The sequence below is a fragment of the Mirounga angustirostris genome, unplaced genomic scaffold (assembly GCF_029215605.1).
Source record: "Mirounga angustirostris isolate CCGP_5_RB_7025 unplaced genomic scaffold, mMirAng1.0.hap1 SCAF_10, whole genome shotgun sequence".
Classification (NCBI taxonomy): domain Eukaryota; kingdom Metazoa; phylum Chordata; class Mammalia; order Carnivora; family Phocidae; genus Mirounga; species Mirounga angustirostris.
The window spans coordinates 49,425,719-49,451,037 of NW_026991718.1; the positions used below are offsets into that span (position 1 = coordinate 49,425,719).

General features: G+C 46.9%; 1 protein-coding gene across 7 annotated transcripts in view; it reads left to right on the forward strand.

Annotated features, from left to right (window-relative positions):
* The window catches only part of SFXN5 (sideroflexin 5), a 112,294-nt gene that overhangs the window by 27,202 nt on the left and 59,773 nt on the right, over window positions 1-25,319 (forward strand). For all 7 annotated transcript variants that reach the window (XM_045884777.3, XM_045884779.3, XM_064572324.1 and 4 more), the window contains 3 exons: window positions 10,075-10,101; window positions 10,588-10,642; window positions 12,576-12,601. In XM_045884777.3, the coding sequence (XP_045740733.1) occupies window positions 10,075-10,101; window positions 10,588-10,642; window positions 12,576-12,601 (108 nt within the window). The remainder of the gene's footprint in view (window positions 1-10,074; window positions 10,102-10,587; window positions 10,643-12,575; window positions 12,602-25,319) is intronic.

The window sequence follows — 25,319 nt, forward strand, 5'->3', positions numbered from 1 at the left end:
GGCCACTTGAAAGGAGGGCAAATGTGTGAGCTGATGGAGCACCTTGCCCAGACGTCCTTGTGCAGTGCCCTGGGGGGTGATGAGAGACAGGACAGTGCTGGCTAGACAGGGTCTATCTTCAGGCATCTGTGCTGCCATTAGGAAGGACAGGCTGTGACCAAATCATCCCTGAGCACAGTACTTCCCTCTGGCATGGGCACTGAGGAGCCTGGGTGGCATGACCTGACATGCCCTCGCTAGACCAAAGTGGTGTTCAGACCTCAGCAGTTCCTCTTGGACCTGTCAGGGGTGAGTTCAGCCCCCCAGCCCTTCCTCACCCTGCGTCGGCTCCCAACCCAAGCACCCTCTAGCTGAGGTTGGCCTCTTGAGACTCCCTCCAGCATCCAGAGTTTGGCAAATGAGGCCACATTTCTCCTCTCTACTCCCTTCAGTAGCTTAAAGTTGCCTGTCCTGTTTCCTGGGCCTCTTTTGTTTTCTGTGCTGAAAGCCCCTATGTGCCTCCAGGGAGCTGGGAGGAGGGGCGGGGGGCGGGGGCACGGATCTTGGCATTAGCCGTGCTTCCCAGTTCTGGCTCCTGTTGGTGATGCCTGCAGTGTCCATCTGGTGGGTGGGTAGCACAGTGCTCTAGGTGTGAGCTTGCTGCTCGGCCCCCTTACTAATCAGATCCTCCCTCTCCCTCCCTTTCTGGTCCTCCTGGCTCTCCAGAGCATCAGGGATTGGACGATATGGACTCAGATTACAATGCTTCCCCAACTTGGGCCTCCTCTACAAAGCTGCGGCCCCTCTGGCCTCCACAGACAGGAACCGGGTGGGTGGGTGATGACATATAAGCCCAGGGTTTGGGGGAGCCTCAGCAGTCTAGAGTTAACGATGGTCCCCCATTCCTGGTCCAGGCCGGCCCTGCTCACGAGTCATGTCCAGGCCCAGGGTGGCTCTTGATCTCAGCCTGGACAGCTGCCTCATCTGCCCTGGGCTCTGTGCCCACTCTGACGTCCTTTTGCAGGCATGTGGATTGGAAGCCCGTGGCTGCCTCCTGACGCCTGCGGGCCTGTCCCCATGTCACGGGCAGCACTGGGTAACCTGCCTAGTTTGTTATCTAACCCGGCCTCTGGTTATGCCATCTCACCAGCGGGTATACACAAGTGGATTGCTAGTCTGTTCACACCTGATGGCCTTTGTTTGGTCTTCTGTTAGTGGGTGGCTGATACCTCCTCCAGAGACTGTTAACTTGTTAAAAGGCTGCTATACCAGTGAAAAATTGTCCTTAGGATAAAATAAAAATAAGTATAATTTACCCTTTGGGCTTGACAAGTAGAAATTTGATGTGCTGGGAGCCCCAATAAAGACTGTAGCTCTCAGTTACACAACAAAGCCATAGATGAGAGCAAAAGGGTAAGCATAGGCAACTGGACTAGATTTCTGGATATTGACCCTGCTGTGGGCACTTTATATGCCGGGGTGTTGCTGCGGTGGTTGGGTGTGCATGGAGATGGGTGGGGTTAAAGGGTGAGAGACTCCCTAATGGTAATGAGCCACCACTCACTCGGTGCTTACCGAGTTCCAGGCATTGCACTAAGTATTAACGCTTTACACGTATTTCAGTTAATATTCACAGGAACTCTCTTTGGTAGGTGCCTGTATTAACCCCATTTTACAGGAAAGAAAACTGAGTCTCAGAGAGGTTACATTTCTTACCTAAGGTCCCATAGCCAGGTAGATCCAATGCCCATCTTTCACCTAGTACTTGAAGGTGGGTTTGGAAGGGAAGGGAATACTCTGTGGAGTGGACCGATGTGTGCAAACACGGGAGGCAAAGGAGCTTGGCATTTGTGAAGGTCTGTAGCCCAGTTACACCTGTGCGGTTCACACGCAGTTAGTGCAGGCCCCGGGCATCTGCTGAGCATCCTGTATGTAGTAGGTGCTCCGGGTGGTGGGCCCGAGGGGGAGATGAGCACACCCCGTTGCTGCCCTCCCGCAGCCAGCTCCCAGCACAGATGAGGTGACCACACAGAGGCAGGCACTAAGGGCCAGGCTGGAGGCTAGGCCATGTGACGTTCATGCCAAGGCAGGTAGGAGTCCAGAAGGGAGAGAGTCTTTAGAATGCAGGGGGTGAGGAAGGCCTCATGGAGGGGACACAAGTGGTTGGTGTAGTGTGTAGACAGAGACCTGCTGCAGTGAATGGGACCAGAGGGAGAAGTGGAGTGGAGTGGAGAGAGAGATGGGGTCGGGGGAGGGAGAGGAGCAGGGAGGGAAGATGGGACCGGAGAGAGGAAGCTGGAGAGGCAATTGGGAAGTTACCAATTGCACAAGTGTTTGAGACCCAGGTAGAGATGCTTGATGTGCTGTATGGGGCAAGGGGAAGCTACAGGAAGCTCTTGAGCAAGGGAGTAGCCTGAATGCGTCCTGGGGTTGCACTGGTCTGAGGGCCAGGTGGTTGTGGGAGGGTAAGTGCCGTTAGGGAAGCCAGCTTGGAAGCTCCTGGAGTGGGCAGGAATGAGTTGAGGAGGTCTCTGGGAGCCCCTGTAGGCTTCTGAGTGCAGTTCTTGCCCATCATTCCACGTTCCCCAGGAGCCAGGGACCCGCCCGCCTTATTAAGTGCCTACTCTGCACCCAGCATAATCTACTGGTCGCCCAGGGGCCCCACGAAGGGTGGATTCTGCCAGCAACCTGCCAAGGAGAAAGGGCAGCTAGTGTCAGAGATCCTGCAAGTCTCCTCCGCTGGCAGAGGGGAAATGGGGTCAGCTGTGTTTGAGCTTTGCTGAAAATAGCAGAGAAAATACCAGGGAGTTAACAATACTTGCACCCCAAATCTTCTCTGGGTGTCAGCAGCTGGCTGAAAGGAAGGCTTGGCTGACACCTCCCCTTCCTCACCCTGACCCCTGGCCTCAGGCTTCTGGGATCCTGGTGAGGAACCCACCCGTGTGGGCTGGCCACAGTCTGGCCCTTATGGTCAGCATAGGACAGGCCAGTGAGCAATCGTAGCTGAAGCTTGTGTAGGATGTGCTAGGTGTTGCACCGGGTGCTGTGGATGCATCTCTGGGCCGGGGCACTGCGGTGGCCTCCTGGGGGGTCTCCCTATTCTACCTGGGCCCCTCTGTGTACTTCCAGTACAGCACCCAGGGTCATCTGTGAACATATACATTATTTTCTTTGCTCCTTGGTTGCAAGGTTTCTCAGCCTTGGTGCTATTGGCATCTGGAGCCCGATAATTCTTTGCTGTAGGGGCTGTTCTGTGCACTAGGATGGTTAGCACCATCCATGGCTTCTACAAACTAGATGTCAGTAGCACCCCCACCCCCCAAGTCATGACAACCACACATTGCCAAATGTCCCCTGGGTGCAAAATCACCCTTCTGTAAGAACCACTGCTCCAGAAACTGTGTAGTGTCCCTGCTTTCCACTCAGAGTAAAAGCCACAGTCCTTAGAAGGGCCGTTCCTCTGTGATCTTGTCTCCTACTACTCTCCCCTTATTCAGTCCACGCCAGTCAACATTGGCCTCCTGTGCTATTCCTCAAACATGCTGGGCATGCCCACTTCTGCCTCAGGGCCTTTGCACTGGCTGTTCTGGCTGCCAGAACAGTCTCCCACCAGATATCTGCATGACTCACTCCGTCCTTCAAGTATTTCCTCCAGTGTTACCTGAATGACAACTACCCTGACCCCCTTCCCTGCTGCTGTACCCTCCTGCCCACTGCCACCACACACGCACCCTCTATCCTTGCCCTGTTCCACTTTCCCATGTTTCCTGAAGCACCCACCTTTCTAACATAGCAGAGAATTTACCTATTATTTTTATTATTTTTAGTTTATTGTCTGTTGCCACTAGAATATAAGCTCCATGAAAGCAGAGATTTTTGGTCTTTTTTATTCACTGATGTGTTCTTAGTGCCTAGGGTAGAGCCCAGCACATAATAGGTGCTCAGTAAATATTTGTTGAATAAGTGAATGAATTTTCTTTAATCTTCACAATAACCTTGAAAGTAAGTATTCATATCCCCATATTACAAATGAGGAAGCGGAGGTGCAAAAGGATTAAGTAAATTGCCCCAAATCACATGGCCAGCAAGTGGGGGATCTGGAATTCAAACGAGGGTTTGACTCCCAGGTCTGCCCTCTTAGAGAAACTGCATGTATACAGGAGAAATGACTGCTGCTAAACTAGGGGGGAAATGTTCTTTCTCCTTTTAGGAATCTGTAGGATTGGGGGGGTGCCTTCACCCCACATAGACTTGCATATGTACATGTTACCTGGGAGTAACCATGGCAACAAAATTAATGGTAAGGAGTAATGGGATTGGCCCAAATGATAAATTAGGAAGGTTTTTTTGTTTTGTTTGTTTTATGGAGGCATCCTTTGCTTTACAGAAGGATCCCCTTCGGGCTCCGTTTAATTACCTTCTGGAGGTTGTTTTAAATAGGCTCTGTCTCTGCTGCCTTTAGAGGTTTGGAGAAGCAGCTTGGAAGGAGGCAGAGGGGAAGGGGAGTGAGCCAGACTGGGGGCGGTTGCTCCTCCATCTGGGGTCTGGGTGCTGGGGGTATGCCCTGCTCCGCCCCCAGAAGGCGGGGCTTTTCCTTCTGTAGCATGTTTGGGGCCCACCCTCTGCCCCTCCCCTGGCCTCTACACTGGGGTTCTAATAGGTTCAGATGGCAGCTCTGCTGAAGCACTGGCCATTTCTGAAAGCAGCCAACTTCTGCATTGTTCCAGCAACCTCTCACCCAGACTGCTCCCCCCGCCCCCACTCTGTCCTCACTGCCCACGCTGAGAAACCAAGCAAGGTCCAACATCTCACGTCCACACTGGTTTGTTGCTGCAGTGAGTAAGGTCCAAAGGATTGGGGCCACACATTTTTATGTTCTGCAAGAGGCACGGAGGGACATGGGCTGAGCCCAGAGGAGACATGCCATGTCGAGGAATTTGCAGGTTAAAGGTTGAGGAATTTGCAGGTTAAAGTGTAGCTGCTTCCCAGGCTGAAGAGATGCCAGGACTCTGTCCTAGATTCTCAGTGTGGTTGGACTGTCCACTGCCCCTCTTTTGCTTCCCATCAAATGCTTTACAGCCCAGGATGCTCCTCTCCTGTAACCTGTGTGCAGGACTGGCTTATGAAACGTCAAGCTAGAAACCAGCACTTGGCTTGGGGTTCTGCTGCCATTCCTGCCTCCAGCATCTGACTCATGGGTCCAGTGGGTTCCAGGGAAAAGCCCAGACCCAAGGTGTCCTTGTCCTGTCTCTCTATGGGCTGGGTCTGGCATCATCACACAGGAAGGGGCCCTTCCTGCCCTTTCTCCTGCCTGATTAATTAAAAAAAAAAAAAAAATCTAAGCCTAAGGTGTGCAATGGCTTGCACAGGAGACCATGCACATTAGTGGCTGAGCCAAAACCAAAATCCATGATTGACTGTTGTTGCTGCAGCCTAGAGATGGATGAGCCCAAACAAGATCAGGTCATGTGTAGGAATTTTAGTTTAAAATGGAGATATCCCTCCCATCTCACCTGCCTGCTGAGCTGGGAGCATTGCTGGATGTCACAAACACTACTTTTGGTTTCATTCTTTCTTCTGTATCATGGGAGGCGATTTCCTATAATCCCAAATGGCTTATCTTAGTTAGGGTTATACTAACTGCTGTAACAAAGAGATCTCAAAATGTACCAGCTCAAGTAAATTAAGAAGTTTCTTTCTCTCCCATCAAACAGTTCAAGTTCCAGGTGGGCAGATGGCTCAGCTCCACAGGATCACTCAGGGACCCAGCCTCCTTCCATCATGTTTCTCCCCCATCTCCTTGAGCTGTCTTCCCAGTCTGGGCTGCAGCCACGCATGTGCTCCAGCTTGCAGGAAGGGGGCAAAAAGCATGGTTGGGGGTGGCAGTTGCTGGCCAGGGAGAGGCCCATCTCTCTTCCCCTCAGATGCCACTGGGGGACTCAGGCACATGGATGAGCCTAACTGCAGTAGAGGCTAGGAAATACAGCGTGGTAGGTCGGTCACCTGCCCACCACTGTTCTATTATTTTGGAAGAAGGGGACATAGATTTTGTTGGACACTTAACAGTCTGTGCCATAGAGGTCAATAAAGAGTTTAGAAGTTGTGCACCCTATTGCTATTTTTCTAGTGGTTACTCTTAATTTTTTACTGATTATTTTGAATGGGGAACATACGAACAATCTACAGACTTCTAAGCTATAAAACGAGTAGAGGATAAAAAACAAGTTTCCCCAATTGCTCCCCTTCCTCTCCCTAGAGTAACCTTTAGTTTCTTCTGTATCCTGCCAGAGATTTCTGCATACATTTATCCTTTTTCTTTACATGCTGATGGTATGATAATGATAAGTTTAGGGAAAGTCACTGGAGCATGGTCATAATAGTAAAAGATGGGACAGTCACTAAAGGACAAATCCCATATGATTCTACTTATAGGAAATAGCTAGAGCGGTCAGATTCACAGAGAGTAGGATGGTGGGTGCCAGGAGCTGGGGGAGGGAGGAATAAGGCGTTAGGACTTATTGGGTACGGAGTTTCAGATGGGGAGTATGAAAAGGAGGTGGATGGTGGATGGCGGTACAATGATGTGAATGTACTTAATGCCATGGAGCTGCCACTTAAAAATGGTTAAAATGGTAAATGTTCAGTTATGTATATTTTTCCACAAGAAAAAAAGAAAAGATGGAAAATAGCCTAAAAGTCCACTCATAGGGTACAGTTTACAATATATTCATTCATGGTTTCTGTTAGGAAGCGGAGGACTGCTCTCTGCGCCCTGATATGGAAAGATCTCTACAACACGTAGGTGCCTAAAGGGACAGAACAGCGTGCACCGGTGTGCTAACATTTAGAGACAGGTGCAGGTGGCGGTCGAGAGTGGGGATGCAGGAACCAGACTGCTAGGGTTCAGATCCCAGTGCTGCTGTGGGACTGTGGGCAAGTCATGTACGTTGTCTGTGCCTCAGTCTCCGTATCTATGAAGTGGGGGGTAGACTACCTCCTGCCTCATGGGGTTGTTGAGGAGATTAGATAAGTCAATATGTACAAAGCCCTCAGAAGGATGTCCGACACATCACGCTTGTTCGCTAAATGTGAATGAATGAGTGAGGATGAATGAATCCGAGTGAGAGGTCATGAGCTGTCATTCTGGCTCTGCCCGACACCTTGGAGGTGACTCTGCGTTGTGGTTTCCTCACCTGGCCTATAGAACAGGTTTCCAAGGGTGAGAATCAAATAATGGGAGGGAAGGTGCTCAGCCAAAGGGAGAAGCATGGAGTTAGCGTGTGAGGCTTTGTCGTCGCTCGTCTCCGTGGCACCAGCCTGCCCGGGGCCATGGGTGTGGTGATGTCATTGCAGGGTGGGGAACACCTCTGTAGCTCTGGGTCCCTGGCCTGGCCTGCTGACACCCTTACTGAACTTCTGCCTTTGCCGATGAGCAGCATCCGCCTGCTTCTCCCATCCCTGCTCCTGGCGGGGTGGAGATGGAGGGGGCAGTCCTTGAACCTGAGGGGCTTGGATGTGCCATGGGTTGCCAGCATTGCGCTACTCAGCTGGACTTGGGCAGGAGGGGAGCAGCAGGTGCTGGTGAGGGGCATTAGCCCCCGGCTGCAAGGAGGAGTTTCTGGGACCCCAGGAGGATGTCAGCTAACCCTCTTCCTCTTCTCGTGCCTCAGGCCTGGCAGTCACTCGGGCCAGACCAGATATTGATCTGCTCCGGAGGCCCCTGGAGTGTAGGGAGAACACGAGCCTGGAGGCCAGGAGGCCTGGGGGCCCAGCTCCATCCTGCCACCAGCCCCTAGGACCCTGCTGAATTACTTGGTCTCTCTGAGATGAGTTTGCTTGTCTGAAAATAATCTGTCCACCTCACAGGCGTGTTGTAGGAGTAAGACAATAGAGATGAAGTTGCTTTGAAAAATAATTAAGTCTGTTAAAAAAATATATTGCTCATTTGAATGACTGCTCTGTTTTAGGCATTCATGGAACATGTTCTATAGGCTGAGTATTTTAGATATACACATCTCATTTATGTGTATAAATGAGCCTCTGTGTTAGTCAGGGTGAGCCAAGCATTGTAACAAACAACCCCAGATTTCAGGAACTTACACACTAAGGTCTGTTCCTCTCTCATGTCAGAGTCCAGTGCTGCTTGGGAACTGGGCACAGGCCATCGTCCAGGACCTGGGCTCCTTCACCTCATGGCTTTGCTGCCCCACCAGCCTCCACTGGATCCTTCCTTCCTTCCTCCCTCCCTCCCTCCCTCCCTCCCTCCCTCCCTCCCTCCCTCCCTCCCTCCCTCCCTTCCTTCCTTCCTTCCTTCCTTCCTTCCTTTCTCCCTCCCTCCCTGCCTCCCTGCCTTCCTCCCTGCCTTCCTCCCTCCCTCCCTCCCTCCCTTCCTGCCTCCCTCCCTCCCTTCCTGCCTTCCTGCCTCCCTCCCTCCCTCCTTCCCTCCCTCCCTTCCTTCCTTCTGAATTGTATGAAGAGATCTGCATGTTTTTTTTAAATAAAATCTTAATTTTAGAATAGCCTTGGATTTTCTGTGTGCCCAGCACTGTGGGAGATGATGGGTGACAGCCTTGGAAGACAAGCTCCTGCCTCCAAGGAGCTGGACTTAGAAATAGGAGATTCTGATCCTGAGTGGGAAATATGGGGTGTCAGGAGTCTGCACAGGGCCTGGGGTCACACCGAAGATGGTGCTGGGATTGGAGGCACTTTCTGAGCAAAGGGGATCGGCCTTTTATTACTTTGTTTTACCTCTTTGCTGTTACGCTCTGACTTACCTTCTTTGGCCAACAGCAATTCTGCATTTGGTTTTTCTCCCTTTAGTCCCCTTTTTCCATAATTATTATTTTTAAAAAATTGACCACTTCAATCTTCGTGGTCTGGAATCACAAACAGTCAAATATGTTTGAAATGTATCTAAAATAAGGGTAATTAGGCTGTGAATTAAGGGTTGAAGGACTCTGATGTGAGTAAAATGCATAAATGTGAATTCTTCAATCTTATACTTCTGTTTCTGCTACCTGGTGGCCTTCTGCAGCTTAATTTATATTCCAGATGACAACAGTGCCGCAAAACTGAAGCATAACTGAACCGTTCTGTTGTAAAACTAACATCAACTGCTGGCCACCTCCTCCCTCTCACCTCATACCTTCTTGCTCCTTTAAAAACGCACTGCCTTTGCTTTGCCCACATGTACATTTTTATTCACTATGTTTTCTTGATTCTAAAAGTTTCTCTTACCACATTTTAATGTCTCTCAAATGGGATGAGTCTTTTAATGGATGGAGGTCTTGGGATTATGTTAAAGTTTTCCTTCTCGGTGGCACATGATAGTGCGTCTTAGGATCGCTGATATCTTAGACTTAATGAGATACAGTGTTTATACCATTTGAAGGAATTAGCAATGGTTCTGTCCATCCAGCCTGTCTCCCACACTGTGCTGGAGAGAAAACCTCACCGCTTACTTGAAAGCAACTTTCTTCTCCTTGTAACCTTCTTATAACAACTACAATAGGGATCATAATACCCACAGCAGTCAGCCGCGGTCAAGCACCTACTCTGTGCCCAGCACTGCTCCAGGCACCTTTCCTATACCTCTTCCACGATGGTGGAGGCACCGCTATTACCCGCATTTTACAAGTGAGGAAATGGAGGTTCAGAGGAAGGAGGGGCAAAGCCAGGAATCCAGGCAGTCTGTCCAGCTTTGAAAAATCCGTGCTATGCTGCTTCTAGTGATTCCAGGAGACGTACTCAAGTGTCTTCATCGAAACCTTAGAATTAACTAGAAAATTGCTGGAAGAATTTTTCGAGTAATTTTACAGCGTAGCCAGAATAGAGAACCCCTGGTTTGGATGGTCTGCGTGAGATCCCCTGGTTCTGCTGTCCTGGGATGTCTGATGCCACAGTCCCAGGGAAGCTACCAGGCCTGGGGGCACCAGGACAACCTGAGCCTCTTATGCCCTTTGGAGCTGGGTCTCTTGGTTAAAAAATGTGGCTTATGAGACCTTCAATTGATAAATGCTTTTCATTTTTGTCCTTTCTTTTCTTTTCCTTTTTTTTGTTCTTTTTCTTCTCTCTCCCATCCTTCCTTCCTTGCAGCTCTGGAGTGCACAGAAAATCAAGCAGGTAATTCAGTTTTGGATTTGTTTCCTTCCCTTGCCCTGCCCTGTCCTGGGGATCCACAGCTGTGCTGCCCAGCCTTTCCCCTCCCATTAGCCCCCAGCTGCCCTTCCTTCTCCCTAACACCCGGGGCCTCAGTTTCTGACTGCCGGAGCTCAGGCCCCTTGCCTTTCCCTGGGCCCCTGAACTCCTTCCCTGTGGGGTCCTTCTACAAAATCCTTCTTACATGCCTACTAAATACTAGGCATGGGGGACAGAGGACCTGCAAGGTAGGTCCCACTCCCCTGCGTTCAGCTTTAAGTGTGAGTCAGGAAAAGCCCTATTGGTGGCCTATGTTTTGGTTTTCTCTTGCCTTGAATGATGGGAAAGGATTGACTGGCCAGTCCTTCTGGGGGAGCTCTCCTTTCCCTCCTTCCTCCGTCTCCCGTCCCCCTGTCTGCTCCCCCACCGCTCCCCACAGTCACCCTGTGCCTTGTTCCCTGCTCTTGCTAGGCTATTCTACACCCAGATACCAATGAGAAGATCTTCATGCCCTTTAGAATGTCAGGTAAGCCCGTGGGACCCTTCTGATTCTGCCTAGCCCCGGGTACTTACCATGGTCACAGCTCCGGGAGCATCCAGATGTAGCGAGCTGAGGAAGGGCAGAACCTGTGACACACGTGGCCACATTTGCACCTGCATATTCACCTTGGCTCAACCTTACAGACCTCTGGCCAGGCCTCAGAATCACCTCTGGGGCTTTAGAAAAAATGTGCCTGTCTGCTTTCTCTGCCTGGGCAGTGGGGGTGGGGCGGAGGCCTCCACAGGGGAATGTGGCGCTCCCGCCCCGGTTACACAGCACTCACTGAGCGGCAGCCTCAGGGGTGACCCCGGATTCCCGCAAGCCCTGCCTTCTGTGAGTCACTCCTCCCTTACCTACCTGTGCACACTGTGCTCTTTCCTTCCAAACCATGTTCCCTTAAAGGCATTTAAGCCCCAGGCTCCCCTCTACTCCAGAATGCATGCACTGCATTTGCACAAGTGCCCACACGGAAGGTGGATCCCCATTCTGTGGAGACCAGTGGCAGAGGGGGTGGGGTGGGAGAGTGGCCATAAGATCCCTGCGGCCAGGAAGTCCCCGCCCTGTGGTCACCAGGAAGTCCCCGCCCTGTGGTCACCGGAGGGACAGCTCTGTATGCACGAGCTTAGTAGCCTAGAAAGCGCTTGCGCGCACGGTGCATGTGTCCCACCTGTAGTTCTGAGAGGCTGCAGGCCTTGTGCGGAGTCACACGGCAGAGTGCTGGTGCCTCCCCCGTGCCGTTTCTCAGGGCACCGGGGCACTCTTGCAGGGCTGGGTGGAGGGCTTCTGGCTGGTGCCTTGGAAAGTCCCCAGGGGAGGGGAGAAAGGGTCTCTATCGGGGGCTGTTCGCAGCTGGGTCAGTCAGGATGCCCACCCCCAGAGAGCCTGACCTCATGTGGGTGAGAGAAAAAACAACCGTGGTTCATCATTGTGCCAACTGAGGCCTGCGTGCCCGGGGATCCTCCTTGCTTGGCCGTGAGAAACTCCCAGGCGCAAAGGCCGGAGCGGCTTGTACCCATGGCTGTAGGTGCTCCCAGTCCCTGCACGCGGCCACAGCAGGCTCTCACCTGGAGCCTGGCTTCTCTTGTCACTGTCCAGGCAAACCCTGGATCTATCTCCAGAGGGACGTGGGCGCTAGAGTGACATGACGGCTCGTGTGCATGCACAGTTACACACACTCAGCACACGACCCTTTGCTTTCGAGAGCTCAGAGAAGCGTGGTTGTCCGCTGTCCCACCACCGGCTGACTGGCTGCCGTAAGTCAGAGTCAGGGACACAAGGCCGCCCACTGACAGCAGGGTGGGGGCCGTGGAGGGAGCCTCCCACCGTGTCGGGGCCGTGAGCAGTGAGGGAACGGTGCTCTCTCCTGCCCTGTGGAGGATGTCCAGCCAGGGTATGAGAAAGTTACAGAGGACCTGTGGCATGTCGAGGTACGCACCTCAAGTGCGTGGGGAGTTCCCTTTCCAGAATCGGTCATGATGCCGGGGAAGTAAAGATGTGTGCTTGAAAGGCAAGGTGAGAGAAGGAGGACATTCCAGGGCCCGTGAAGACAGCGTAGTGTGTATCGTGAGTGTGGGCTGGGGACGTCGTACCTCATGGAGGAAATCACGGGACGAGCGCTGAGTGTAGCATGGTGGCCCCCCAGCAGTGGGCAGCCCTGCCCTCAGCAATGGGCCTCTGAGTTTTGGAGGCAAGTGAGAAGTGTCTGGCTACAGGGGGACAGAGAGAGGGTGGTGGAGGGACACAGGGGAGCCTTCTATCCTGGAGGGCTGAGCCAGGAAAAGGTCTGGGGGTGGAGGTGCCCCATCAGGGCCATTGACAAGACCAAACCCGGAAGTCTCTTCCACTGTCTCTGTTGAGAGGTGGACGGGGTGGAGTGGGGTGGGACTGGAAGACCTGACCCTCTTCTCTCCCCTCGCAGGTTACATTCCTTTTGGAACGCCAATTGTAAGTATTACCTTCAAAGGTTTTTCTTTTCTAAAACATTTTTTAGTGTATAACTTTACATCATTGTTCATAAATATTTAAGATGTTGATTTAGGATACATTCCTGGAGGGGAATTATCAGATAAAGTGGTGCATAAGTCTTTTTAATTCTCTTGATGTGTATCGTCAAATTTCTTTCCATAAAGACGTGCAGGCCAATGTGCACCCAACACGGAACCTCGAAGTGCCTTTCTCCCTGTATGCTCCCATCCCAAGTATTGTCACTAGGACGTGCTAGTCACAGGGAAGTTTTCCCAAAAAGCTTAGGAAGTCAGAAAATAAGCACACCTTCTGAAACCTAAAGTTTAAAATGAACTCAGGATTCATTATTCTTTTTGCTTAGTTTTGGCATCAGGGTTAAGTTGGCTCTTTTTTTTAAAATTTATTTTTATATATAAAATGTGTCCATCTGATGTGTCCTTGGAGAACTTCAAAACTTTTGGGCACAATATATGGATATTCCAGACTCATCTTGTAGTTTTTGTGCCCCAGTCCTGGAATCGTGCATTTCTCCAAAGAGCTCTCATTCCATTCAGAGAATGGTATTTGGATACCAAGATCTGAATGCGAGATATGCTCACTGTTCCTAGAGAGTCATTGTTTCTAGGCCCTCTTAGCATTCAGAGCTAGGAGATACAACTTCAAAATGATGAATTCATGCCAATAATTCCAATCCAGCATCTTAGAGTTCTTGCACTCCTCCCATTTCATATTTATATCTCCCTTCTCCCTGAATGAGAATCCAACAACCATATACATACTCTCTTACCAAATCTTATACACGAATGAAAGAATTTCAGAATTACTACATCAACCCTACTCCCCATAAGTGTATTAAGTGAAACTCAAGATTTCTTTGAAGTTCTTAGAATATATCCTACTGAGAGTATACAGAGAATTGTGTTCAAAAGTTATTTGAATTAATGTGTAGTTGTTGTTTGTTTGATACACAGTTAGGTTTATTTGTCATTGTTGGCATTCAGTTTTAGTTGCTTCCCCGTTCTTATTGACTTGTTTTTTGAAACTTGTAAAATATTAACATCGTTCAGAAGTCAAAGCTATATAAAAAAGGCATAATACAAATCCCATTCCCCTCCTTATCCCTTCTATCTCCTGCCCACCCATCCTCTGTAGGTAAACAATTTTATCTTTCTTATTTCTTTTTGTAAAAATAAGCAAATACAAACGTATTTCCCTTTTTTTCTTATACAAAAGGTTGCATTCTACATATACTCTTTGCGCAATGTTTTTTTCCACTTAATGACATATTCTGGAAATTATGGCCCGTCAGTTTACAGAGGTCTTCCTCATTCTTTCTTTTTAATAGCTATATGGTAGTCTACTATGTAGAAGTATCATAATTTATTCAGCTAATTTCCTGCATGTGGACATTTAGACTATTTCCACTGTTTTGCTATTATGAAGAACGCCAGAATGGGTAATCCTGTGCATGTTGTTTTGATACTGTTAGAGATATATCTTGAGGGTAAATTTCTAACTTCTGTGAAAGGCTAATTAAATAGACATTTCTGGAAACACTGAGCAAGAAAAAAGAAGATGCAAATACACATATTAGGAATAAAAAGTATAATAACTATAGATACAATAGAAGTTTAAAAGATCAGAATACATTGAACAATCTGGGGTAATAAATTTGAAGACCTGGAAGAACAGGACACATTTCTGAGAAAGTATAGCTTCCCAGAGATTGCCAAGAGGACATATAGAATTTGAATAGACTATGAATAGAGAGAAATTAAATCAGTTGTTTAAAATATATGCACCAAAGAACAAACAAACAAAACATCACCAGTAGACTCCCACAATCTTGCAGGTGACTACTCTCAAAAGAATAACCAAACTCAATTTTCACTTAACTCCTAAAAGAGAATAAAAAAGAGGAAATGTCCTCCAGTTCATCCATGAGACACTTTGAGACAAATACCAAGAAGTAAATGGAAGAAAGAAAAATTATAGGCTAATATCACTTATGAAATTACATCTAGAAGTCTAAGTGAAATAATAACAAGTTGAATCCAGCAATGCAGTAAAACATGTCATCACCAAATAATTTTTACCAAGAATGGTAACATAGAGAATGTATTAATATAGTTCATCACATTAACAAATTGAAGGAGAAATGTGATAATCTTGGTTGATTTAGAAAAATCATTTGATAAAATGAAACATAACTCCATTTATGACTTTAAAAAAAAAAAGTGGATTAGATTCAGAAGGGAACTTTGTTAACTTATTGAGGTCTATCAAAAAAATAAAATCCCAGGGCGCCTAGGTGGCTCAGTTGTTGGACGTCTGCCTTCAGCTCAGGTCATGATCCCAGGGTCCTGGGATCGAGCCCCTCATCGGGCTCCCTGCTCTGCAGGGAGTCTGCTTCTCCCTCTCCCACTCCCCCTGCTTGTGTTCCCTCTCTCGCTGTGTCTCTCTCTGTCAAATAAATAAATAAAATCTGTAAAATAAAATAAAATAAAATCCCAACCCCAAGCAAGCACCATTCCTAAAGATGAAACAGGTAAAGGTAAATTCTTAATGTTTGGAACAGGGTAAGAATCCCTGATATCCAACATTTTCCTGGAAGACTAGCAAGTACAGTAAGATATGAAAAAATAAATAAGTAGTAATAGAATTGGAAAGGAGGAAAAAAAATCATTCATGAGGATAGATAAACTATTGGAGCTACTATTTTTTTTAAAGATTTTATTTATTTATTTGAGAGAGAGAATGAGAGACAGAGAGCATGAGAGGGAGGAGGGTCAGAGGGAGAAGCAGACACCCCGCCGAGCAGGGAGCCCGATGCGGGACTCGATCCCGAGACTCCAGGATCATGACCTGAGCCGAAGGCAATCGCTTAACCACCTGAGCCACCCAGGCGCCCTGGAGCTACTATCTTTAAAAGATGTCTGGTTGTAAGACCAGTATAAAAAAATTGTTGGAGGCTCCCTGCTCGGCGGGAAGCCTGCTTCTCCCTCTCCCACTCCCCCTGCTTGTGTTCCCTCTCTCATTGTCTCTGTCAAATAAATAAATAAAATCTTTAAAAAAAAAAATTGTTGGAGGCCCATGAATCTAGACATTTAGAATATGATATATTTTTTAAAAAAGATAGCATTTATAATAGCCCTTAAAACTATAAGGTACAGTAGCAACATTTTTCTAGGTATGTCTCCTGAGACAAGGGAAACAAGCAAAAATAAACTATTGGGACTACATCAAAATAAAAAGCTTCTGCACAGTGAAGGAAATCGACAAAACTAAAATTGACAAAACTACCAAATGGGAGAAGATATTTGCAAATGATACATCCGATAAGGTGTTAATATCCAAAATATATAAAGCGCTTACATGACTCAACACCAAAAACCAAATAATCCAATTAAAAAATGGGCAGAGGACCTGAATAGACATTTTTCTAAAGAAGACATGCAGATGGCCAACAGACACGTGAAAAGATGCTCAACATCACTCATCATCAGGGAAATGCAAATCAAAACCACAATGAGATATCACCTCATACCTGTCAGAATGGCTAGAATCAAAAAGATGAAATAACAAGTGTTGGCGAGGATGTGGAGAAAAAGGAACCCTCATGCACTGTTGGTGGGAATTTAGACTGGTACAGCCACTGCAGAAAACGGTGTGGAGGTTCCTCAAAAAATTAAAAATAGAATTACCATATGATCCAGGAATTCTATTTACCCAAAGAAAATGAAAACACTAATTCAAAAAGATACATGCAGTCCTATGTTTATTGCAGCATTATTTACAATAGCCAAGATATGGGAGCAATTCAAGTGTCCATCCATAGAAGAATGGGTAAGGAAGATGTGGTATATATGTATACCATGGAACATTACTCAGCCATAGAAAGGATGAGATCCTGTCATTTGTGACAATATTGAAAGTATTAGAAAGTATTATGCTAAGTGAAATAAGACAGAGAAAGACATTATGCTTTCTAGAAAGTATGATGCTAAGTGAAATAAGTCAGAGAAAAGCAAATACCATATGATTTCACTTATATGTGGAATCTAAAAAAAACCCAAAACAAATGAATAATCAAACAGCAGAAGCAGACCTATAAATAGAGAACAAACTGATTATTAGCCAGAGGGAAGGGGTATGGGGGAATGGACAAAATGGGGTGAAGGGGAGTGGGAGATACAGGCTTCCAGTTATGGGATGAGTAAGTCATGGGAATAAAATGTACAGCATAGGGAATATAGTCAGTGGTATTGTAATAGTGTTGATGGTGACAAATGGTAGCATCTCTCTCTCACGCATGCACAAAGTATCCCTGTTTCAGTGAATACTGTCTTGAATTCTACTTCATCTCATATCAATATTTCTATTCCCGTTTTGTTTATTTGCCTTGTAAATCATTGCCTACACCTTTGAATGAGTGACATTTAATTTCTGTGTCATTTTGTATTATATGACTCCTGACAAACTATAGCCGAATTTTACTTCTTCGCCCAGTTCGAGAAACAGGTCTTTAATTTTAATAATAAATTCATATTTGTTCTGCCACTGGTTATTGTGACCACTTATCCCAGCCATCAAGCATTTGGTTGGTTGGTTGGTTGGTTTACCAAGCTTTGCTGTTGTTTCCACTTCTTTTCCTGATTTGTGCTAGAATGATCTTTTCAGTGGTCCTTTGGTTTCTTAAGTAGTTTGGAAAGGGAAACCGCCTACTTTTCTCTAATTACTATTCATCTGTAATATTTTACATACTGGTTCCATTATATTTATCCTATCAATATCAATAATTGAATAATAAATATAATCTTCTCAACCCTCCCCATATAGGAAGAGACTTTTTTAAAAGAGTCATTTGTTTATTATAGAAAGAGCGTGTGCACGTGAGTCGGGGGAGGGGTGGAAGGAGAGAATCTTCAAGCAGACTCCCCGCTGAGTGCAGAGTGCAACTCAGGGTGCATTCCCATAACCCATGAGATCATGACCTGAGCCGGATGCTTAACTGACTGAGCCACCCGGGTGCCCCAGGAAGAGACTTTTAACATACCATTTTACTCCACCTGTTACCATTTTACCCATACACACCTGCCAAGATTCTGGAAATAATTTGAAATTTCATCAGATTTTTTGAATCCTTGCTTAATTAACACCTGTATGAAACTTCACAATGATTTAGGCTGTGTGTGTGTGTGTGTGTGTGTGTGTGTATTCTATGTTTGGCTGGAGCACTTCTTTGAATAATATTCAGAGCGTGTGGGCAATATACTTTTTGGGTCCTTGCATATCTGGAAATGTCTTTTTTTTCTCTCTCATACATGAACAATAGTTGGCCTGATTCTCTTTTCCTTTGTAGGTAAACCTCCCCCACTCCCCTTGGGATCCTTTGGTATTTTTTTCTCTTTATCGTTGGAGTTCAGAAATATACTCAGGATTAAAAAAAAAAAATCTTCTCTGTATATTTTATAAAATTCTACAAGTAATACATGAATATGTTCTTTGGAATTCAAAAATACCACCAAGACTTTTTTAAAGAATATTTTAAAAGTTGTACAAGTAATACATGAATATGTTCTCTCAGCTCAGAATTCAAACAATACGAAAAACGTAGAAATTCCCCTGACAAAGCTCAACCCTAAATCTGCTCCCAGAAGTAATCTCTGTTAGAACTTTGATGTGAACTTTCAGGCTTTTTTCTAGGCATTTGCATACATAGGAATAATCATTTAAACATTCTTTTCTGTTTTGTATTTTTTCCATTAAAAATGTAACAGTATACTTAGTTATCTACAATACCGTATTACACTTAGCAGTTTGCCTACGTAAAGATCGGCTTCATTCATTCGTTTCTTCCTGCTGAGTAGTATTCTCTCCCCTAGTGATGGATTTCAGTTGTTTCTGATTATTTGCTATTAGAAGTAATAGTGCTTGTGTGACAAATCCTTGTGAACTTATTTTTGTACAAGTATGAAGACTGCTCAGAGGCCCATTCTAGAAAGTGAATTTGCTGTGTAAATGGCTATGGCCATTTACATTTTTTATAGCTATTGCCAAATTACCTTTCAGGAAGGCTATATTTCACTACACCTTAGTAACATTGGTATTCATATTTTTAGACTTTTTTGTACACCAACCTGATGGGAGAAAGGTAGCATCTCACTATGGTTTTAATTTTTATTTCCCTGAATACCAGAAAGATTGTGCTTCTTTTCATCTATTTATTTACCATTTATATTTCCTCTTCTGTGAATTACCTGTTCACAGCCTTTGTCCATTCTTCCATTAGTTGTATTTTCCTAATTGATTTGTAAGAGTTCTTTATATATTTGGATAATAATCCTTTGAATTATATACATTGCAAATCTCTTCTCCCAGCTATTTCCCCTTCACTCTTTGGTGTCTTTGTTGCAGAAAGTTTTAAATATTGATGTTTTAAAATATAATGATCTTTTCGGGGCACCTGGGTGGCTCAGTCAGTTGAGCGTCTGACTCTCGATTTCAGCTCCGGTCATGATTTCAGGGTCCTGAGATTGAGCCTTGTGTCGGACTCCAAGCTCAGCTCAGAGTTTGCTTGGGGTTCTCTCTCTCCCTCTGCTGCTCCCCATGCTCTCTCTCTTTTTCTCTAAAATAAATATATAAGGGATGCCTGGGTGGCTCAGTCAGTTAATTGTCTGCCTTCAGCTCAGGTCAGGATCCCAGGGTCCTGTGATCCAGTTCCACATTGGGCTCCTTGAGCAGCAGGGTGTCTGCTTCTCCCTCTGCCTGCCGCTCCCCGTGTTTGTGCACGCTCTCTCTGACAAATATATAAAATCTTTGAAAAAATTAAATAAAATAAATAAAGAAAATCTTTAAAAAATATATAATGACCTTGCCTTGGGTTGGGTTTGAGTCCTGTTCCCCCTTTTCACCTTCATCTCCTTTATTAAAATAAACAGATTTATGAGAGTCATGTCCAGGAATCAGCTCTTGGATGCATTTATCAATTCTTCTGCTTCCATTTTCTAATTTATTCATTTCTGCTTTTGTTTTTATAATATCCGTTTTTTCCCTCTTTGGTGTGTTTGTGGGGTTTTTTGTTGTTGTTGTTTTGGTGTGGTTTTTTTTGCTTTTTACCTTGAATATTTATTCTCATTCTTTCTTTCTAATAAAAATGCTTAGAGCAGGGTGCATGGGTGGCTCAGTTGTTAAGCATCTGCCTTCGGCTCAGGTCATGATCCCAGGGTCCTGGGATTGAGCCCCGCATGGGGCTCCCTGCTCAGAGGGGAGCCTGCTTCTCCCTCTCCCACTCCCCCCTGCTTGTGTTCCCTCTCTCGCTCTGTCTCTCTCTGTCAAATAAATTTAAAAAATCTTTAAAAAAAAAAGTGCTTAGGGCTGTGAATTTGCTTCTGAGTATATCTAATATCTGGCTGTATCTAATATGTGGTCGTATAGGGTGATCTATGTTTTTATTTTCCAAATGAGTTTGAAATTATAGTTTCGAATCATCTTTAATCAATTAGATAGTCAGAAGAACACATTTCATTTTATTTTATTTTTTAAAAGATTTTATTTATTTATTTAGAGAACGAGCGAGAGTGGTGGGGAGGGGCAGAGGGAGAGGAAGAGAGAAAATATCAATCAGACTCCATGCTGAGCGCAGAACCTGACATGGGGCTCGATCTCACGACCCTGAGATCATGACCTGAGCCAAAATCAGGAGTCAGACGCTTAACTGACGGAGCCACCCAGGTGCCCCCAGAAGAACACATTTTTAATCACAAGTGATTGACCTCTTTAAAATGTATTCTTTTGTCATTATTTTCTACTTTGTTGTATTTTGTTATGACCTGTACAATTTGAGATGTATCTTGGTTTTCTTTGTAGCATACTATACGATTAGACCAGTTGGAATTAGGGCCATCTGCATATTAAAAAGTTCAAAATAACACTGGCTTAAATAAAATAATTTATAACTCGCTTATGTCAAAGAAGTTTAGAGGTAGGTGGATCCCCATAATGCTACCAGGAACCTAGACTTCCATTTTTCTACACCATTCTCAGTGTTGGCTTCTGTCATCAAAATCACCTCATAACCCAGTATGGTTGTCAGAGTTCCAGCCATCACATCTATATTACAGGGAGGAGAAAGATGGGAGGAGTAAAAGGATGTACTTCCCAGTGGGTCAGTTCCCTTTAAGGAGACTTCTTCAAAGTCTCACACAATAGTTCTGTTTACATTTCATGTAGAATCCCCCAACTATAGGGATTCTGTTACTAAAAAAGAAGGGAAGAATGGTTGATATGTAGGGAAAAAGAATGTGCCATAATAATTTTAATGGGTTGATACGTAGGCAAAAAGAATCTGCCATAATAATTTTAGTAAATATTCCATCAACACTTGAGAAAGAAAGATACATCACTTAACAATATCATCTCTTTACCAAACCAGAGAAGTTGAATTTGGGGCTCATTTCCCCATAAGAGGCCCAGTGGACCCTTACTTATACAATTAATGGCTGCCATTAACTGGGATGAAGTAGCTAACCCAAGGGACACCAGCACTGTCTCTGGTTCACAAGGTGTTATTTTTTTTTTTTTTATGACACCCCATCATTTTCTACTCGCTTCTTCCTACCCAAGACGAGTCAGTTATTCCAAGGTCACTAGAGCCTTGCAGGCATCCTGGGAACTTGGGTGCTGTCCACTCTTGTGTGGTTCAGGGGTTTACTGCTGAAGCAGATGCTGTGAATGTCTTCTGAGGACCAATCCTCTCCCAGCCTGGAGCAAGCATCCCTCTGTGAATAAATGTGTAGGGTATGAGAATAGGGTGCCCTGGCCCTGAGATCCTGTATGAACACCTGACTGAGAACAATGGGCAGCATGAGCTGGGACATCTCCCAGCAGGTCTCAGTGGCGGCTGGAGCCAAAATGACAATGCTCACCTAACCCCACTTCCTAGTCCCAAATATTCATATTCCAGGATTCAGAATAGCTGGCCCAGAGGCCAGGGCCTGCGAGGAGTCATTGGACGAAGAGAACTGGTGGCCTTCTATCTTGGTACTTTGACGAGATAAGCAATCAGAGGGCTCATGGTCCCATTCCTTCCTGGGCCATGGCCTGGCCTCGCATGGAAGGAGCACTGTGGCTGTTCTAGTCCTTCTACCAGAGGCTGGCTACCACTGGCCACATCAGCTCCCCTAAGGCCCCCACTGTCGCCTGGTGGCACTGAACATCTCAGCAAAGGCCTGATCTGAAGGGGACTGAAGGTTCCAGTCCACACCTTAGGGAAGCCCCTGGTGTGATAGAGTGCGTAAGAAATATATACATGCAGAAGCCACTAAAGTGCTTACCAAAATAGAAATGGGGTGCTGGCGAATGTGCTAGGAACTGGGTCCCTGAGTGATGAAGGGAAGGGGTGATTAAGTCTGGCAGATGCCTCAACTGAGATGCTTCTGGAAACAACATCCCTGCTTCCTGCCTAGGTGAGCATCCCGGGCTCGACCCCCGTGTGGTTCCCACTTTGCCTGAGAGTAACCCCGCCCCCACCCTGCTCACTCTCCAGAGCTCAGGAGAAACGAGCTGGTTTTCTCCCAGAGGCTGGTGCCAGTTTAGTCAGCAGATTTCACAGATCCACTGGCACCCATGTAGTGTCTTATTTTAAGCTTAGCATTTGAAGATGGGAACTTTTCCCCCTTCGGTGTGTGGCAAAGAGATCCCAATTTATACATAAGCATGGTGGCTAAGCCAGTGCACCGAGGCTGTTCCCAAGGCGAGTGCGGTTCACGGCACCTCTTCTTCGGGTACCTTCCCAAAAGAACCCCGCCCACCGTGGTTGCTTGTAACTGGCAGTTCTGTTCCCAGGTTTCCACTAAGTGGTGTGCAGCGCTGTCCCTTCCATGCACACGTGGCTGGGGGGAGGCAGGGCCACTGTGGCGGTCCCTGTCCTATCCTCTCTGCATTTCCCCACCAGCCAGCCTGGACCCTGCACCCTTGGCTACCAGAATGTCTCACATGCCAGGAACTGGGTTTCTCTTGTGGGCCTGAGCTCTTCCCAGGTGCTCTTGTGCTTCTCTCCTCTGCTCTGAGCTCCCCGTGACACTGCTGTCCGCCTCTCCCTTCCCCCTGTCATTTTTGAACCGTCAAAACTCAAGGCCCCAAACCGCCATATCCAGCTGGGAGACCGAGGATGGCAGACTAGAGCATCCCGTCAGCGAGTCCAGGGGCCCTGCGTTACATCCAAACCAGATCCCTGTCTTGGGACATTCACAGCTGGGATTCTATACGCTAAACCCTGTGGGTTTTAACACCGCAGGTGTGTGCGTGGACTTAGAAACCTCAGAAGGTGCTGGTATGGGTCACTTCGTCTCCAGGGGACGGGGAGGGGTAGACCACAGAGGGTTCACTTCGAATGAGGATTTGGCTGTGTCCCAGAGCCTTCCTGGTGTCTCCCAACCCTCCTCATCCCAGACTCTGCTTTTTCACACATTTAAATACCAGTCACAATTTTCTTCCTGGCCTACCTCCATTGTAACCTGCCACCAGTCAGTTGGGCCTGGTTTATACCCTACAAGAGGTGTTGCTCAGTTAAGCTAGAATCGAGCCGTCAGGGACAAACATTTATTTGACAAAAGATATTCTCTTTAGCTGGTTGGGATCCTTTAAATAGCACCCCTCATGCACTGAAGTGTTACTTTTCAGATCGTTAGCCACATAAATCAGAAGATGGAGACAAAGTAGAAGGAAAAAACAGGCAAATTGTTGAGTCCTGGGCCCGTGGCAGGTCTTTGAAAAATGAAGAGGAGCATTTTAGAATTGAGTGAGTCAGTATGGAGGAAGTGGGTATGAGCCAGGGGAGTGTCGCTTTACCAGTGAGGACTCCCAGGTATGTGGTAAGTGAACGCTGAGGTTCTCACCCCTCCGAAGCTTCTGGAAGCTCTCGGGAAAGACTTTCAGCAGATTTGTACTACTGAGATGAATACTGCAAAGAAGGCAGGCAGGGTGCTGGGGGAGCGTAGGACAGGGGACCTAACTCATCTTGAGGGCCAGGGAGCGCTTCCTGGAGGAAATGACAACTAAGCTGAAACCTGGAGGATGAGGAGGGATTAGCCACATAGAGGTGGGGTGGAGGGGACAGGGACAGTTGCTGGACCCTGTGCTGTACTCTGTACTCATCCCCTGACTTGGATTTCAGCACCCCATTGTTTTGACACACACTGTTTCCTCTCTGGATTTTCTGTACTTTTAAAACATCTTTCTCCTATCCCTCGAATCAGTTTTGCATGGGCGGCTGCCAAGGAAGTGGGGGCTGCTCAGTTCTCTCTTTCTGAGCCCCAGTATCATAGGACATAGGATTGTGACCAGCAGCCTTGCTCCCCTATCTTCATCTTCTGCTGTTCACGGCCCACCTCCGGCCAAGCGGCTCAGGGTATTTGGTGGTGCCCATCTCCCCGATCGAGACCTTATCTCTCTGCAAAGGTTAGAATACTCTGAAGGAGGGGTCCCGAAGGAAAGATGTGATTTTTCTTGTGGGCCAGTTGCCATATGGGTGCCATTGGCCCCATTCTGGATTCTGTTCTGAAATGAGGCTTGGGCACAAAGTGCCCTTCTTCCTGGACTGGCCGGGGCAGCCCCAGAGTTGGGCTGTTGGTCACCAGATGGAATGATAAGCTAGGCTGCTCCAGAACCAACATCACTAGTGAAGCCATAGTTCAAGTGCACTAGTGATGGTACAGAATTTTGGACCACAAAGCACAGCAGAGTCACTCTTCATATATGGCAACCCCTGTATTAAACAGCTATTGCCAAGACAGTGCTGTGTAACAAACATCCACAGCATTGCCGTGGCAACCATAAGCATTTAGTCTTGGGGGTCTGTGATTACCTGGGGTTCAGGTGGTCTTCACTGTGCTTGACGGAGGCAGTCCTGCTTCTCCTTGCAGGTCTGGGGTCAACTGAGAGTCAGCCGCCACAGGCTGTGCTATGCTTCCCGTGCTTCCCGCCCTCCTTGGACAAAGACACTAGTCAGGGCGTGTCTCCTCAAGGCCATGTTAGACGCACAAGATGGCCAGCAGAGACGCGTGTGCCCTCTGGGGCCTGGGCTCTGAGCTGGCACCCTGCCACCTCGTCCCACAGGCACCTGGCCACAGCAAGATGTATAGCCAAGCAACGCCCAGAGCATGGAAATACATTCTTCCCATGGCAAGGCTATGAATGCAGGGAGGAGTGAAGAATCGGGACCAAACACTCAATCTGCCCCTCTCTCCAAAGGCCCACACCCCCATGCAATTTGGACCTTAATAAAAGGAGTAAGGAAGAAATGGGTGGTGGTGGTCATGGTCACAGTCCATTATAGATCTTTTCCCTGACCAAGAATTCACGTTCTCTCTCTTTCTTTTTTTATTTTATTTATTTTTTATTTTTTATTTTTTAAAGATTTTATTTATTTATTTGACAGAGATAGCGAGAGCAGGAACACAAGCAGGGGGAGAGGGAGAAGCAGACTCCCCGCCGAGCAGGGAGCCCGATGCGGGACTCGATCCCAGGACCCTGGGACCATGACCTGAGCTGAAGGCAGTCGCTTAACCAACTGAGCCACCCAGGCACCCCTCTCTCTCTTTTTTTAAAGATTTTATTTGTTTATTTTAGAAGTGGGGGGAGGAGGGGCAGAGGGAGAGGGAGAAGCAGACTCCACACTGAGCATGGAGCCTGATGA